General features: G+C 40.9%; 1 protein-coding gene across 1 annotated transcript in view; it reads right to left on the bottom strand.

Moving 5' to 3' along the window:
- PTPRO (protein tyrosine phosphatase, receptor type O) overlaps positions 1–18,274 on the bottom strand; it is a 62,079-nt gene that overhangs the window by 3,787 nt on the left and 40,018 nt on the right. The window contains exons 15-24 of the mRNA XM_017726273.1: positions 17,757–17,825; positions 14,236–14,319; positions 11,034–11,069; positions 9,669–9,750; positions 8,562–8,652; positions 7,931–8,007; positions 5,502–5,636; positions 3,955–4,077; positions 2,618–2,772; positions 1,015–1,150 (exon numbers count right to left, since the gene is read on the bottom strand). Of these exons, the coding sequence (XP_017581762.1) occupies positions 1,015–1,150; positions 2,618–2,772; positions 3,955–4,077; positions 5,502–5,636; positions 7,931–8,007; positions 8,562–8,652; positions 9,669–9,750; positions 11,034–11,069; positions 14,236–14,319; positions 17,757–17,825 (988 nt within the window). The remainder of the gene's footprint in view (positions 1–1,014; positions 1,151–2,617; positions 2,773–3,954; positions 4,078–5,501; positions 5,637–7,930; positions 8,008–8,561; positions 8,653–9,668; positions 9,751–11,033; positions 11,070–14,235; positions 14,320–17,756; positions 17,826–18,274) is intronic.

Here is an 18,274-nt window from a genome sequence, read left to right as displayed (position 1 = left end):
AGTTGCAGCTGAAATCAATCAACCATCAGGATTTTCTTTCTCTGGTGTTTACATAAGGATCTGCCTTTGGATTAATACAGTGAATTGTGATGAAAAGAGGCAGGTTGGTAGCAATGATCCAGAATGAAAATGACTTTTTTTCATTTCCAGATGCTAGTTGTTGTGACTGCAGGTTTTCTTCCTCCTCTCCTCTTCCTGTTACAATTTTTTTTGCTTTGCTTTGGATTCAACAACCCTTGGCAACAAACGATCTGCCAGACCTAGCCTGGAAACAGGGATGGTGGCACTTCCAACTGCATGGAGATTGCCAGTTTATGCTGTGTCTAACCAAGGAAGAGTACAACAGGCACGAAATATGAAATCTTTCCCTCATGACTAGGCAAACAGGGAAGGTTTAGATGCATAAAAGCTTCTGCTTTGAAGAAAGAGCTTATGATTTCCCCCTCCCCCCAGTATATATTGTCTATATATTTTTTCTTAAAAACAGAAGAAGAACTGCCCAGTAGATATTTGGGTAGGGAGAGGGGTGAGGAGGATGTCTGGCAGACTCACAATCCTTTTGTCTGTTTTGCTCATCTGAAATTCCATTGTGTCATGAGCTCCTATGCTTGGCTGGATGATACCAACATGATACTTGAACGAGGCTGCCTGATACTGGTATCATTTCATGAGCCATTAATCCCCTCAGCAAGCCCAACTCTTTTCAGTGTGGTTTGAAAATTCCATATGTTAATCTCTTCTAATGCATTGTTTGCATATTAATTTTACAGAAGGTGAGAATAACTCATTTCCTCTGGAAGATAGTGAGATTGCAGATATATTATCAAACCCACCTATGCAGTGGATTAATAATGTGACAATATCACAACGAAGATGAAAACCTGATTGTATCAATTCATAGTGATTTTGTCAAGTGTTCAGGGGGAACAGCAGTCACTGGACACAGACATGCTAAAGAGGGGTATGAAATGGGCACAACAATACTGTCACAGTGCTGCAGTGAGCAGATCCTACCTCTGTCTGCACCATGGACATTCTGTAGGACCTCATGTCCGACACCAGGCCCAATATATCCACGAACTCATGGTCACGGATGTGCTGCAAGAGCCGATCCAGGGCTATGAATGTTCCCGTCCGTCCCACGCCGGCACTGCAACACACACAGACATGCATCTCATTTCAGGCTCTTCTGCAGGGGACACACAACAAAATCAGTGGCACTGCAAAGAGCAGGAGTCCTGCAGTTGCAATAGTCAGAGAGAACTATTCTGAGGTCAGGCAGGCTGGTTAATCTGTGGGATTTACTGGCACACAACCCATCATCCGTTGGTTGGGCAGTGGATGCACTCACACACAGAACGTGCACGCACACCCTCATCCACCCTTAGCTGCCTGCTCTTCCTGCTGTCACTGCTCCCCTCACAAACCTCAAGAGACCCCTCTAACTCCAGGGGCTGGAGTCAGAGATACAGAGACCTGCTCAGGAGCAATGAATGCCCAGGGACAGAGGGGTCACACCTGCAGGGCTCAGTTCCACAGCTCGCCACACTGCAAAGCTCTTGGCTTGCAAAGGCGCTGCACTACTGCAGGTTGTCCTCAAAGGACAAACCACCCAGAAGAGTCTGTGCTCCAGGACTTCTGCCTTAGGAGCATGAGACAGAAATAGCTCCCACTCAGCTGAAAAATCTTCATTTTCCCCAAAGGAAAGCTTAGCAACTAGAAAAAATACACACTGCTTTCAGTTAGAGATTCTCATGCGTGTACAATTCTTTGCATTGTAATTTCACATGCGATGTTTAAGTCTGTTTTCACTGAGTGTGGCATTAGAGGTTTTACAGAGTATCACACAGCAGCCCAACACCCTCCTACCTAGGCTGGAAGTGGGTATTATAGCAAAAGTTCTTTCTCCTCTTTTGTCATGCTTTTCCTGAAAAGGCTTGGAAGTTTTTGCAATAATGTTGAACAGTTCATCTCAGCTCAACGTGTCATAAAACAGGTCTCTATTTTGGCTTTTTTTGCATTAATTTCTTAAACAAGGTCGATACAATGGAACTTCTGATGTATCAACTGGACAGATTAACTGATGCATTCATTCTGTGCCTTCTTCAAGGTTTGAGAACAATTGCTGCAGGAGTTGATCGATACATTCTTTCTTTGCCCCCCCACTAATTTTGCAGCAATGCTACTTTTAATCTATGTGGTCTAAGATGCACAGTATAGTCTAAAAATACTATCTGAAAATATCCCTCTTTGCTGCTAGAAGCATCCCAACTGAAAAAAAGAAAAAACTACAGTTGTTGCCCAGCTCTCTGGTACTTGCTGTTTTTCTTTCCCAGAATAATTAAGTACTAAATACAGGGTTTGATTTCATGATGTTATATATAAATCTCTCCCCTGTCTTATGAGCACTTTTCTTGATACAAAGACTCAGAGAACAATATTCCTCTGTGAAATTCTCCATGAGGTTACAGGGGAGAGCTGCAAAACACCGTAACACCAGAGAGAACCATCTTCAGCCAACAGGTGAGCAGAACCCATTCAAAATCTCTCCTTCTCATGGCTTCCCAACTTATTCAACATCGCAACTCGCACTTCTCCTTTTCCTGGAAGCATTTACCTGCAGTGTATGACCATGGGGCCTTTAGTCTTTGCTGATTTCTGCCTGACCATCTGTACAAACTGGAGGATGCTCTCGGCAGCGTTGGTCGTGGGGACACCGTGGTCTGGCCAGGCAGTGTAGTTAAAATGCATCACATCTTGCACCTCATCAGCCTGATGGGAGAAGCAGAACAGCAGCGTTTTCACAGAGCTGTAACAGGGTAATCACACTCAGTCACACTGAGGGCTTTTTGTCATTTTGTGGTTTTCATTTTTTCCCCACATACAGCCTAAAAAAGTGAAGCCAGCCAAAAACATGGCGAAGAACAAACAGGCTATTTGATTACAAAGTGGGGAGGATATCAGGACCTCATTATCAAATGGGTATGAACTTCCTGTTTCTGTGTTTGGGATTTGCTTTTTGCTTTTGTCCCTGTGGTAGTTCCATTTTATTTTGCTTTTGAATCAAGAACTGTTGCATTTTTCAACTTTGGGCTTTATTCATTTTTTTATTCCATTCCCTCTACTCTTCTCATTTTGCCACAGATAAAGAGCAACACTGCTGGCAAACAGTCAAGCCTGGACTCTTGAGAGATTTTCTTTTTAAGTTTTAAAGAAAAAAAAAAAAACAAACAAAAAACAAAAGGGAAGAAAAATCATTACGAGGGGAAACATTTAGGAAAAAACTCATTATGACAAAAAACATTTACAATGCTAAAAATTCTACTGGCTTTAGATGAAGTAAGATCCTCAACACAACACATAAGTTCTGGGCCAAAGGCTCATTGCCAGTGCACAGGTTTCTCCACATCCCCTCCTTATCCCTCAACTTTCCTTCATGAGATGGTGCTGGCAACAAGCTGATGCAGGAAACAAAGGTGGAAAGAAATGCTTGAAAGTATGGAGAGCTTTCAGTTGGAAATCACATGCTCTTGTGTGTGTTTCAATACTTCATAGGTAGATGTGATTATTGCAGAATTGCCCTTTTGAAAAATATTTTCAATTCCTACATTGGTATTTTCAAGTCTTGACTAATTTATAGCAAGAAGGTGTGCTGAGATACAGAAAAGAAGAAATTCACACATTTGTTGTCAGTAATTACTGGTACCACAGAAGTGCCCAGAGCTCTGGTACTACTTTTGTTTCAGCCTTGCACTTTGGTGAGAAATTAAGAGACAACAATTTTAGGGGAAAGTTTTGTGATTTGGCCGTTTGCAAGTGTGGAGTGAGAGTAAGGACATCGATCTCTCTTAGGTGTTTTCCACTGAATGCCAGAAACAGGCAGAAGTTAAAGAAAAGGCTGGACTGAAATCACTCCCACTCCTCTGGCAGGGCCACGCGAAGCCTCTCACTCACGTAGCTAATTCGGAAACCGCGGTACACCCAGTCTGTGTGCTCCTCCTCACTCAGCATCTCCACTGTGATATCCCCATAGGCAACAGGATCTTCTGTAAAAGGCCAGTAGTGATCACATTTCACCTGAAGGGGAGGGAAATCCAGGCATATTTGTATTTATATAAAGATACACACATAGAAAGAAACACAAGCAAAGGGATACAGAACATCACGTTTAGCAATGCCTACACTGGTGCTCACATGCTGCTGCAATAAGAGGTAATTTATCCTGCAATGAGCTCCAGTCTGACCATTCCTGTTTAATTGTGGCCATCAGCTGTATATTAGTTTTCAGAAGGGCAGCTTTAGTACAGTGAAGAATAGAAGAAGAGTGCCTTTTGTTACTTTTCCTGATATAATAGGTCTAAATGGAGCAAAACACTGGGAAAGACAGTGTCCACACAGGCCCCCCCAAATTATATTCCAAATATTTCTGTTACAATATCAAGGGAAAATACAAAGCATAAAACCTGTCTTCTGTAATTATTTAAACTTAAGAGTGCAGAATCACAGAATTCCTGAGGTTGGAAGGGACCCCTGGAGGTTATCCTGTCCAACCCCCTCCCCTCTCAAGCAGTGTCACCTAGAGCCAGCTCTAGACCATGTCTAGGTGACTTCGGAATATCTCCAAGGATGGAGACTCCACAAGCTCTGGGCAGCCTGTGCCAGTGCTCAGTCCTGCCCCCAGCAAATAAGTGTTTCCTGACTTCAGAATGAATTTAATGTGTTTTTTTAATTTGTGCACATCACTTCTTGACCTGTCACTGGGCAAGTCACCACTAAAGGGGTCCCTTGTCTCCGTTCCCTCCCCATCAGGTACACAGTGACAAGATCCCTGGAGCCTTCTCTTTTCCAGGATGAAGAGTCCCAGCTCTCTCAGTCTCTCCTCATGTAAGAGGAGAGGCTTCCTAATAAAGTCAGGGGAGGTAAAAAGGCAGAAAAGGTCAAAGAAGGTCAGGGATTGTCAAAGAGGGTTGAGGAAGGTTAAAGAAAGTTAGGGAAAGTCAAAGAACATCAAAGCAGGTCAAAGCAGGTCAAAGGAGGTCAAGGAAAATCAGGGAAGGTTGAAGAAGGTCAGGGAAAGTCAAAGAATGTGAAAGAAGTTCAGGGAATGTCAAAGTAGGTCAAAGAAAATCAAAGAAGGTCAGAAAAGGTAAGAAGGGGTCAAAGAAGGTCAAAAAAGGTAAGAAGGGGTCAAAGAAGGTCAAAAAAGGTAAGAAAGTTCAAAGAAAGTTGAAGAAGGTCAGGAAAAGTCGAAGAAGGTGCAGCAAGTCAGGGAAGGTCCAAGAAGGTCAAGGAAGGATAAAGAAGCTCCAGGAAGGTCAAAGGAGGTCAGGGAACATCAGGGAATGTCAAAGAAGGTCCTGAAATGTGAAGGTAGATGCCATTCCAGGGCTGGTGGTGATGCTGCCTCATGATCAGAAACAATGCAAAGACATTCACTCAGCACGAAAGAGCTGTTTTCAGGGTAGTTTCTTTCACACCACATACAAGCTTTTGTTACATACCCGTCTTTTCTCATTGCACTGAGTGAGCATGACAATAATTTGTGATTTTTGCTGGAGAACCATCTTCCAAAAATCATTCCTAGTTTCTGGCAGTGGTCCTTGGGTTGCAATGTATTCCTGCGGTGAATTATAACCCTAAGAGACAAAGAGATAGGTCCTGCTTACCAACATGGTTACTGCTTCAGAACACGTATTTTTCAGATTTTTTTTAGCTTGCTCAAGTTCAATTTGTAGCTCTAAAAGTGACTTCTAATATAAAGAAATTACTATTCTTTTTTGTATTTATTTGTGATGACAACTTCTGCTAGCTTTTGATGCTCCCAAAGTATATGCAATCTCAAGGACAGAAGATGAAGCTGTTACCATACAAATCATTTGCCCAGAGAGCAGAAAAGGCAAAAAGTGAGTAATAAGAACCCTAAAAGGGAGTTCCAGCTCCTTACAGATTATGTAATTTTTGGTAATTTTGTTTAGTTACAGATGCCCAATCTGCTTATCCCAAGCAGTAACTGTGGTGATTTTCAGTCACTGGTGTCAATGGAACAGGATTATATGCAGGTGTTTATGTCATAAGGACTTAAATTAATAAAACATTAATTAGAATTCTGCTTAAAATAATAGAGAAAATGCTGAGTCAATGCTCTAAACAGCTGCCCAGATGCTTCATATCCATGTGTTCCCTCTCCTATCCCCATGAACATGATTTTAGTTGGAAAGACTCCTTTCTCCTCTCCAAAACCAAAAGACTGCTATTAAGACTATAATAAAAGACCACAGAATGACCCTTTTGGCATCTGCTATTACCATATTTGCTGAGATTGTATCATCAAAATTGCATTTGGAAAGTTGTTTTATATTCCTAGCAAGAGCAAAAAATCCATCCAACACACAGCATGATCCCATGCAAATTGGGCAATTTCTGTGCCACCTCAGTATGTGGCTCATAAAATTATTTGTGATTTGGGAGCACTTCCCACAAATGGCTTCCTCCAGACATCTCTACAAATCAGCTCAATCTGAGTTCTCACACTACACAGAATTTGCTGCCTGTTTGTCTGCGTGGGCTGTGTCTGACCTAAGTGACAAATCCCTGTTAGCACAGGGACACAGATCAGTGCTGGTTTCTGTGTTTGGAGGCAGGGACTGAGCGGAGAAGCGATCGTCAGGAAAAGCCCAGCTTTAATATCACATGTTTATCCTGGTTTCCATGGTCAGCACTGTGCTATAAGAAGAACTAAAGAGATGCAAAGCAGAAATGAATTCTGAAAAGGACTGCTACTTAAGGTCCTATTATCCACAATCCCACGTCACAGAAGTTTCCTGAGCTGTGCACAGTGCTTTTGAATCCTGGAACGTTTTTCTTTCCTGATTCTCTGTGAACTCAGGCACTTGCAGTGTGAGTGCTCAGGTTCATGCTCTGGACACAGAGAAGCCAACTACAGACGCTTGGCTCAACAGTGCACACTTGGGCAATGCCACAGTGACAGAGAAGCTGCTCCACTGACTCATCCGGGGGCTCCTCCTTTCTCCATAAGGCTCGCTCAGCTCTCTCCAGCACAGGCTGGGCCAGCTCTGTCTACAGCAGGACTGCAAAAATTTGTCTGTGATCCCCAAGGGAAAGGCCTTTTCCTGAAGGGCTGCTGTGGTGCCCTGTCTCCTCTCCACACAGAGCAGCCCAGTGAATGTTGCTCTCCAGCTCACAGCACAGGGGCGACCAGAGGGGCAAACCTTTGTGGCAGCGGCAGAGATAAGCCCAAGTGACTGCATGAGCTCAGGGGAAGAGTGGAGAGAACTGATGAGGTTTCAGCCAACCCCCAGTGTCAAAATATTTGGCTACAGCTCTGTCTGAACTTTAATTATCCTGAAACTGTGGGTGCTACCCCCGGTAAGTGGCTGTTCCCTGCCAGGTGGAGGGAGGCCCAGGGGAAGCACCAGAGACGAGGCAGAAAGCAGAAGTTCTCTCCACACACCATCTGGGTTGTGTGTGCATTTTGTGCATTTGGAGTGTCTGGCTTAGCCCTCTTTTCTGTGTGCAGTAGAAATCTAGAAAAATTTCTCTTTTAAAGGTTTATGTTTTACCTCGCTATCTTAAAAGGCCACCGAATCATTTAACTGCCCTAATGAGTTAAATGATAAATTTAATGAGTTTCCTGCTCATTTCCCTACCAGTCCAACCAAAATTTCGCAAAGATTCACAGCTCACCCAGTGCTACTGTGGCAAAATTCTGCCAAAAATCTTTCCCCTTCACCCCTTTTTCTTCCCTTTCTTTTTCTTGGTGGCTGCTCCCTGTGGGCAAAATATCTGGAAGCTGAAGGAGATGCTGAGAACATGACTGAGCTTCCAGGAGATACTGTGCTATTCTCAAGGGCCATGCTCTGACTGGTGTGCAGGACACTGAAGTCCACACTGACCAGACCTCTGTACTCACAGGGATGTAGTTGGCATTAATGTAGTCAGATCCCTCTTCTTCATTCATTGAGACTAACCGGACACGACTAAAATCATCTGTAAAAGGAAAAAGAAATTAGAAAAAAACTGCCTCTCAAACATGGCACTCATCTCTAGGCAAAACTAGGCAAAATTTAAATCACTCCTACAGGAATGGCAAAAAAAAAATCTATTAAAATCTTAATAAATTTTAAAAAAATCTATTAAAAAATAGAAAATTCTCGTATTTACCAAGAGAGCAACGTCTGCTTCAGCAAACACTACATGGACACACCATCACTACTGCTCTGCAAACACCCCCTCCAAGTGCTGTCCCTTTGGGCTCCCTTAGGTTTCATTAAAATCATAAGAGAAATACAGTAACACTACTCAGTAGCATAAGAGACCTTATGTTTCTCACCTCCAAACTCTTGCCACAATAAACATGTCCAGGAAGCTAGATCTATTCAAAGCTAACAAAAAACATCTCTTGCCTGGTTCTCTGTAAGAGCAGGATTGTAGAACAGGCTTTTATCAGTCTTAGAAAATCCCCTGATTCTCCAATTTTCTTATTAAAACTCCTCTTGCCCTCTCTAGGGATTTTAGCAGGATTTAGTGTGTGTTGTACTTACATGGCAGGATATTTGTGTAGCGATTTTTACAGCGATTCATGGGGAGATCAGCAGCAAAGTGGGGTATGTCAAGCCCAATCAGTTTTAGCTCCTGAGATAATAGCAAGGAAAATGCCAAGGTCAGCCTCAAAAACACTTAGGGAATAATTTTTTGTGAAGTGATTACTTGTGGCAGGTACCAGACAGAAAATGCTCATAAATCGCTTTATAAATTGACAGCAGGGCTACACTGATTTTCCTTATTTGATGCCTCTGAGTTGGGCTCTGAGCAGCTGGAGAGCAGTGCTGAGGTTTGTCCTGCTGATGTTCCAACACACGGCTGCCATCCCTGCTGTGACAGAGAATTGCTCCTCCCTACCCATGCTCAGCCAAAACACTGCCACGCCAGTTATTTCTGTGGTGGTCATCCCTTAAAGGGGCTTCTTCAAGTCCTCAAGTGGCTTTCAGTCTTGGGGGAAAAGCTTGGAAGATCTTTCTAGTCATTATCTTCAGTAGTTACATATAATATATGTGCATCAGAGGAATTTGCTGTCAGGGAGGGATCATGGTAACACCCTGAGAGTCCTCCCCGCTGCCTTTCCATGTTTAAATCTTTGAGAAACAGCCCTAGGCCAGGGATGGGGTTTAGTTTTATACTACTAAGCTGACTTTAAATTCTGGGTAATTAAGAAAATGCACCTGAACTTGTCTTAGAGAAATCTCCTTGCCCTTAAAGAGATTTCTGATGCTACTTCCTCATTTCAACACTTCCTCTCAAATTAAGGGCATTAAATACATAAAATAGAGCCATTTAAATCCCAAATTTAATTCAGGTTGCCAGCATGTCCTAAACTTAAAGCAAGTCAGTTTTTCTGGCAACTAACTCAAATTGAATGTGATGAGCCACTCTAATCAAGTTTACTAAATGCAGGCTTTAACAGCAAACACCACCACCACCAAACTCCACCTCCATTTCTAAATTCTGCAGAAGAGGAAGTGAAGCCCAGGAACACCACACATCAACCAACACAGAGCACCCAGCAGCACGCCACGCAGACTTAACATCTTGAAAAAGCTGATCTGGGCATGGCAGGTAGCAGAGGGCAGAACCCTCAGAGATTTATTTACCTCAAACTGCAGAGAAAATTTATAATCTGAATCTTTGGCCATATCCTTGATGTATCCATCGAAATCATCCAACTGGACAGGGCTTTGAAAGGAAAATACACAGAAATTAAGTTAAAAACCCAGGTTTTTTCCTACCTTTTATTTCTTTCCCCCAGAATACTAGCAAGTCATAAATATCTGTTTGGAACTGTTAATGCTAGAAAGAAGTAAGGATGAACCTGGTGGTTAAGGGCCATCAAATGGTGGGTGTATTGCCCATTCCTTGTATCATAATGGCACCAGAAAGAGAGGCTGGGGGCTGCTGACCCCTCTGGGTGCCTCAGTGGAGCAGTGCTGATGATAGTAAGCACTGTGGTTTGGAGGCTGGGCTTGTTCTACCCACAGGCAACCACTGTTCTGAGGGGCCCATACACCCTTCCTGTGATCAATCAGTGGTCCCTGAACTGCTTTTACAGGTGGGTATGTCCCCAAGGGCTTTGCTCATGCAGCAAAATGGATTTCATATTTAGGCTTTGGGGTTTTTTTCACAAGTTCCACCTAAAAAAAAAAATCCCCTAAACCAGCACTTTGGATGTCACTGCCCTGCCTGCTTTCTCTGCTGGCTTTGGGAGCTACACACATTTGTCAGAAGTCAAACTGTCTTCCCAGAGAGATGGTGGCTAAAGAAGGTGGTACATAACTATACAAAACCATGGAGAGCTTCAGTAGGTATGAATTAGCCTTGATTTAGTGACTCCCACCTTTCCACACTTTTTTTGCCAGGTGAGATCTATCTGTTAGTCAGGCACAGCCCCTGAACATAACACAGAAATAAATAGGCTGACGCTCAGAGTAATGAAACACAGGTAAACAGCTTCTCTCACCTAATTATCATACTCTAATTTACCAGCTACCGAAGCATGTACACAGCAATCTTCTCATTTACTTTGAGGCAATATGCCCAAAGGAACCTGTCTTATCACCACTTAATTACTCCTGCTTACCAGCTACCATTAATGATCTAATGTTCTAGCAACAACTGTAATGAGAGAGCCCCATGTCAAGAGGGAAATATCACTACAAACAAATGCATCCCAGTTTTTTCACCATTTACAATTTTTAACTGAGGATAAACTCTGTTGAAATCACTAAGTTGGATAATTGATAATTCTCCCTGATGACTAATTTTATATGTTTTACTACAATTTGTTGAGCAGAATTGCTTTTGTCCAATTATTGTTTGTTTTCTGCCTTCAGATACTGCTCTTGGGATATGTCTATGGAGAAGTTTTCTATATCTGTAACTGCAATACCACTATGCCATCTAATCCATAATGCATATTTAGTCTAAGACTTATTCCTTTAAATATCAAAGAAGTTACATACTTGGTCAGCTTTCTCTTCTTTAATCCATTTTTACTCCTGTAAAATAAAAGGAAGTGTTTTTCATTCATTAAGCTATTGTACAACTTTTATTCAAAGACAGTACTGATTTAAGAATGTGTATTTTTTCATCATACTCCAGAGGAGATTGGTGATAATAACTTGGACAATTTTAAGCTGATAGCAGCATTTCTGTCGACTCCAATGGGATGAATATCCCATTCTGTGCCTGAGAATGACCTGCCGATGAAAAGGAAAATCTGTGCCCAGCAAAAACAATGGGTCCCCTGTAAATCCTGGCCCACTGGCTTTGGGTGGGCTGGGGCTGAGTCCCCAGGGCCTGAGCCCAGCTGAGCCTGGAAATGGATGTCAACACTAGAGAGCAATTGGGAATGAGAAGCTTCTGTCAGGTAAAGGGACAAGACCACCACTTGCAACTTCAAGAAAAGGTGAAGGATAAAAGAAAGGGCCTGTCTCATAACCGGCTTATGATGATCAATGAAGACAATGGCAAATATCCTACTGACCTCAACGGGACTCAAGCTGAAACCTTAGATAATTTAATTGCCTTTAACAGCTGGAGGTAATTGTGCCAGTCATGTGAAACAATGATTTATAAGTGATATAATTCACTAGCGACAGCTGTGAGCAGGTTTTTGAGTGTGTTAAGCAGTAAAACCCAAAGGATCAGGCTTAAGAACTGCCCTACGCCAACTACCACCACGTGGTTTTTTGGAGGGGGGTGTGTGTTCATTTTGTTGTTGCCACCAAGCAGTTAAGCAAACATTAAGATTAAATACACGAAGCAAGCACCCTGGAATAACTTGCTAGAGGTCTAAAACTACTGATCTCCTCTCTTCAATCAGCCACAGAGGACAAACAGGTTCTTGCTTACTCAGAAGGAAGTTTAGTAGGATCAATTTTTAATTCCTGGGCATTAAACAGTATCTGTTCATTTTTCACATTATAATGATGCTATTTTAAATTTTATGGTGATATGAAAATTATTTCTAGATCACTTGGTTCACAGCTTCAATTAGTAAATTAAAGGAGAAGACTAAATTCTAAATAATGAAAATATACAGAAAGAAATATTAAAAAGTGGAGTATTTTTATTTTTCTACCCTGTTTAGACATTATATTAAAAAAAAATAACCGTTTACTTTCCAAAATTAATTTCTACAAAACATTCAGTTTCTGGAGCAGCCACAACCTGTAGTAATTTTCTTATTTTATCAAGGTACATTTCCATTTAGACGAGGAGCTTTGCCTGCAGAATTAACAAGAGCTACAGCAATACCAGCTTTATATTAATGTGGAGATTAAATATTATAAATCTCTTCAGCCTATCATGTTATCTGTACATTCATATGTACTGTACACGTAAACTAGTAGTATTTATTTTCCATCTTCAAAGATTTTTTTCCAATGAAATCTTAAAGTTAATTCCACTAAATTATTCAACACATGTCTATCCCCTGTGACTATGGTAAACCTTTTAATGCTGGGCACATAAGAATTAATTTGAAAAGGAAAAAAATACCTAAATGCTCTTTATGATGGGAATGCTTCTAAGAACGCTTCTCCAAGGAACACTTCAAGAGGCAATAAAACAAATGATTGACATACATTTCTCAGCAAGAATTTCGTGTGCTTTGATAGCCTCAAGAGGCCTTTGTTAATTCTTAGCATTGCAATTGTTTCCTGAATGTTCATAAATATTTTAAACCAACTTGCGTGCAAAACAAAGACATTTGAAACATTAGCTGGTGTTTAATCTGTTATTCCATTTACTCTACAGATTAAAAGACAAAGAGAGGGGACTAATCTCATCTCATTCCACTTCAGCTCCTGTAAACTTAACCATCTAGACTAAAATAAGGAGAAGAGGAAACCTCTGAAGAAAGATATGCATCTGGAAAGGTGAGTTAATATGTAATAAAAGAAAAAAGGCAGAGGGGCAAAAGAAGATGACAACTCTTTGCAGCAGTGCCATCCACAGTGGCCACCCTGGGCTTCTTGACCATTAGAGAGCTAAGAGAGATCAGTGTGACCTCCAAAATAACAATCACCTGCTTGCCTGACCCTCCACCACTGTGCAGCTCCAGAGTTAGCTGAGTTTACACCAGACAAGTTCCAAGTCAATATAACATGAACCTTGGAGAGGTGGGGAGGACCCTTCAGCGGGGTGTGTGTGGGGAACATGCTGCTGTTTTCCTGAGAGAAGAAATGGACCTTTCTTTACTTACATAAACAGTCTCATTTCTAGGCCCACTGAAAATTCAGATGGGTTTTTCTACAGACCCACTGTAACTCAAGGAAAATCAGTCTCAAAAATCCCTATGCTGAAGATGTTGATGTGGGCCTGCCAGGGCTTTGGTGCCACATGGTCAGACAAGGGAGAATCTTTGGGAAAGAAAATCTTAACCTCATTACCACCTTTTTTGTAAAACCCTCTAACTTGGACTCAAGACCATCAGGAACTTCAGTTTCTTTATAGGAATTAAGCATTTTTTGATCCTAATTATAATTATTTGTTAAATGGTTTGTAAAACAGTTCTGCTTCTAAGTAGATGAGTGGCTTTGTCAGGTATTTTCAAAAAAACCAATCAGTTGTTTATTAAGTCCTTATAAATTATTTAAAGACTGAAGTATTAAATATACACACATATACAATGAGATGTGCTCACAGTGACCCTATTTTTACTCTTTGGGACTCCTAATTGTATCGACTGTCAGTGAACTGGTTGTTTCAAAAGCAGAACTTTTACTGATGTCACGAGAGCTAAGAGCACCTTTAAAAAACAAATGTATTTGACATCACACACCAAACAGGTGGGGCACGATCAAGCAGCAGCAGCAGTCAGTGCCAGGCAATGAACATGTAAATAACCAGGACAGAAGAAGCCAGGACTTATAATGAAGCAGCAAAATTTGCAAAGACAACAATGAGATGGATACGATGACCACTGTAAGATTAGCTTTTTAATACCAAAATGGGTTGGAGCATAAACAGACAAACCAGATGAAGCAGGGTAGCAAATACTTTGATACCCACATCCTCGCCAGTCCATGTTCTAGTACAAGAAAATTAAATCTTCAAAAGCTTTGACCCGTTTGAAAACAAAGGTATCACACATTTTTCATGTAATAGAAATTCACACTGTTTACACACTGCATATGGAAAAACAAGTAAATCACTTACCAAGGATTAATATAAAATGCCAAAAGATAATCAGTCCAAAGGCATGAGGGTAGCAGAGTTAGGAAAGCAAATACACTTCTACGCCTGTGAGCATTAATAAATAACATACATAAAGATGAAAAAGTGAGGAGAGTTAGTAAGACAAACAGAAATCAGGAGATCAGCAAATTCTATTTTAAAAATCAGCTAAAGCCATAAATCCTACTTCTTACTTACTTCCTAAAAATATTATTAGCATCCCTAGAATTTTTACTCCTCAACCTGACACCCTCTGCAGGATTTTCAGCTATCCGACACAAAATTCTATATGGTCAAAATAAGTATGTCTTATCATATTGATTCAGGCCCGTTATTCTCAATCTTCAGAGAGTAAAATGAGTAGGAAAATAACATCAACAGATTTCCAGCCGTTGCATAGGTGCTAATAAGCCTGTTCTCTGATGTTCTGAGATATTCAGTACTGACATGGTTTGTTTTTATCACATACAGCTACAATAATCTCCCACGTTTGTTCCTGCAAGTGATCCTGTGGATATCAGAAGATCTATACCAGAGATAAATTCAGATGCTTCCAATATCTCTTAATATCCTCTACTGAGTCAGATTTCTCAACACATCCATGTAACATTTTGCAGAGTGCTTTAATTTCTCTCCTAGGTTTTCCTCTAAACTTTGCTTGAACAGTTCTTCTAACTGTGGTTTGTATGAATAACTACTCACAGCAGATTTTACTGTGGCTAAAGGAAATATGAGTACAAAATTATTCTAAACTTCTGTATTTGCAAGTTGCTTACCAGTTTCTGCTGTGCATTCATTGAGGAAATCCACTCAGGCCTGTTCTACCTCTTGGTGAAATGGGCTTCAGGTATTTTGCAAACATGAAAAACTCACGAAACTTAAACAAACTTGGCTCCAGTAGAAGGATTTTTTTTTAGCCAAATATACCCTCAGTGTGCTTTTTCCCCATCAGAAAATCTGCTGCCTTAAAAGTGATACCATCCTTCTGCAGCTGTTCTAAAGAGGAACCACAAAGTTAAATTTACTTGTTCAGTACTCTTGGCTCTTATGAAGCTGGCAGATACTGTGTTTTTCCTGATAAATAAGTCATGTCAAGCGTAATCATGTCTAATCTCAGTTTTCCAACCAGTGAGGAAATCTGCCCATGCAGTGAAAACTCCAAGTTATGCTTTAGTGAGTTTTGCTGCTGTAGAGGAAATGGGCATGCAGTTTCTGCAGGGCACCTTCCCCAGGCATGGGCAGGGACTGTGTGGTCAGCCAGGAGCAAGAGCCCTTTCTGGTTAATCATACACCACAACAGCTGCACAATCTGAGCCTTAAGGCTCATCTGTTGTTTGAGTTTCTATGGGACTCGACTGAGGAGGAAATTTGGTTTTCCATGAACAGATCTCTGGTGCCACAGAGGTTTCCATTAGGCTCAGAAGAGAGAAGTGATGATGTTGCTGGAATACTTCTCTTCCCTTTGAGAAACTCCACGTGAGGCTTTTACTTCCTCTTGCCTACAGAGGCAGAAGGAATTATTCAAGCCTGGGATTCTTTCACTGTCAATCCTCGCAAGAATTTTCCGCGTTTTATCAAATCACAGGCTAACATACTTGCAAACTGATTTATATTCACAGACTAGGAGCTCTGACAGCTAAACCAATTGATTTTATTCAACATATGAAAAATTTGCAACTGCCCAATAAATACAGTACTGTTTTCCTGCAATTATGCAGTCTTTCACATCCTGCTCAGGTGTACTGAAGAACTTAATTAAAAGAAACAGACACAGAGATTGCTCAAGTCCTGAAAACTCTGCTGAGCTGAGCTTCCCTTAGGAGTGGATCTACCCATAGCTCCCTTACTAGATCCCTGGAATGAGTCCAAGCAAAAAGGGTTTTTTAATCCTGTCTGTCTTCAGGGCCGTATTTCCCACCTGGCTGCCTTGATGGACTGTGAATCTGGTCTTGACATTAGACAACAGAGGCACACAGAACAACCATCAGAGAAGTAAGGACCATAAGATAAGCACACACTGCCTTCACTTACACAAAATTTGTGGAGGTATTAAGCAGGTTTTTTTTTCATATTTTTATAACTTCATTTATGTATGTATACATATATGCATACACACACACACACACATACATATATACTAAATCAAGCAACAAGAACCTTTACTTTCACATCCAAACCTATTCATTCCCTCCCCATTAAAAAAAAAGCACCTTTTATGATTTTAATAACATCTGTTGCTAGTTTAATAATTTCATTCAAGCTTGGCTATTTAATTAACATGAGTGTTTGATCTTCTGCCTTTTTTCCCAGTAACAGAGTCCAAGCAAGAGAAGCTGAGGGATGGTTTCATTTGTACTGCATACAGCTGGCTGCTATTAAAGCGAAACCAAGCAAGTGAATCCTGTTTAATATCCAGTTAATTAGCAGCACAGTGAGATATTGACAAGATTTGCTGGGCTTGTTAGTTCAGTTTGCAGGCTTATTAGCAAAAGGCTTGTTGTGCTGCAGTGTCATTCCATTTAATCCCAGCCTTGTTGGCAGGCTGTGTCCTGTGAGATCACGGAAAGCAGTTCCCTGTGCACCAACTTTTCTTTCCAACTTCTCAGCAGTCAGCAAAGCCAACCATGGGTGTAAAACCAAGGCACTTCTTCTGACCTGCTGGAATGGGGCTGATGTCATGCTTGTACGTATCTGTGTTTGGACTCGCCTTGAAAGGGAAGAAGTTTTTGCAGAGATTGCTAACAACAGAGCAGCAAACCTTGGGTCTGTCATTTCCACTCCTCTGATTCTCAAAATAGGAATGGAAATGACCACAATGGTGCCAGTCAGGTAGCTCTCCGAGCCTTTTACTTCTATAAAAGCTAACCCTACAGACTTTCTTTGCTCAAATACTTCTCTTCAGCAGATGGTGACAGTGATGATTTAGAGTCCATAGTCAGTGCCTGCAACTCTTGCAGGTGATTTTCTAGACCAGCAAGGTATGTTTAGGGGATTTTTTTTGTTAGTTTTTTCAACAGCACTGAACATTAAGTTACAGTATATACTTGAGTTGGCTTGTCTTGTCATGCAAGGAAATATTAATTAATGGCACTGCATGAAGACAGTTGGTAATTAGTCTTCTACAAATAAGCTTACTCCTGGATGTAAATATATGGAAGTGCTAATGGGTTTATAGATCAAGTTTCTACAGTTGTGTTATTTTAGGAAATATGTCTGTAAGAGAAAGGAAGAAAAATATCCTCCCAAAACACATCTATGCAACTTGGCTGACATGTATGTACATCATTGCCTACTAAAAACAGCAGGTGACAGAATGCATTTCTTCAGTCATCACTCAAGAAATAAAACACATTCAAGGGATAAAATACTAAATTAACAAGCATAGCAGTTTTATCCTAAAGAGGGACAGCAATGACATAAAAAATAAGCACTTTAAGATTACAGATAACATTTGCCAAGAAGCAGAGATGGGGAAAAACATAAGTTTTGCTTCAAACACTCACCAGTTATAGGGGAGCTTTCCATCTCTCTCTAAAGATGCAAAATTCACAAAGGTTCCAGCCCCGCACTCCCTGTTCCAGGAAGACCATGAGGTAAAAAGTTACTATTTTTGGATTCACAACACTTGCAAAGAGCTTGATTTAACAGAGAACTCTTGGAGTTGCAGGGAAGTGCTGAACACTCACATCTGTGACTAGGTCTGAAATAATCTGTAATAAACATAACTAAAACCCCTCAGCATGATTGTACAAAACCAATAAACGTTCAACACCACCTGAGATCAAACTACCTAAAAATGCTTCAAAAGAATGAAATTCTCAAATAAACCTTAGCTGCTGTGCAGATTTGTGCTTTCCACAGCCTGGCTCTAGCAATGGTTTCTGGCCTCAGTACACATGTTAAATATTTACCTTTCTATACTAAATATTCACTGCTCCAACTCTAAGGAGAAGTTGTTTAATTGTGTCCTTTTTACAGGGTAATTATAGGTAATTTTGAGTTAAGAAAATAACTGTAGGGA

This window comes from Corvus brachyrhynchos, unplaced genomic scaffold (genome assembly GCF_000691975.1).
Source record: "Corvus brachyrhynchos isolate BGI_N302 unplaced genomic scaffold, ASM69197v1 scaffold191, whole genome shotgun sequence".
Lineage (NCBI taxonomy): Eukaryota > Metazoa > Chordata > Aves > Passeriformes > Corvidae > Corvus > Corvus brachyrhynchos.
Note: the sequence above shows the minus strand (reverse complement) of the source record. Positions and strands in the feature narration are given on the sequence as shown.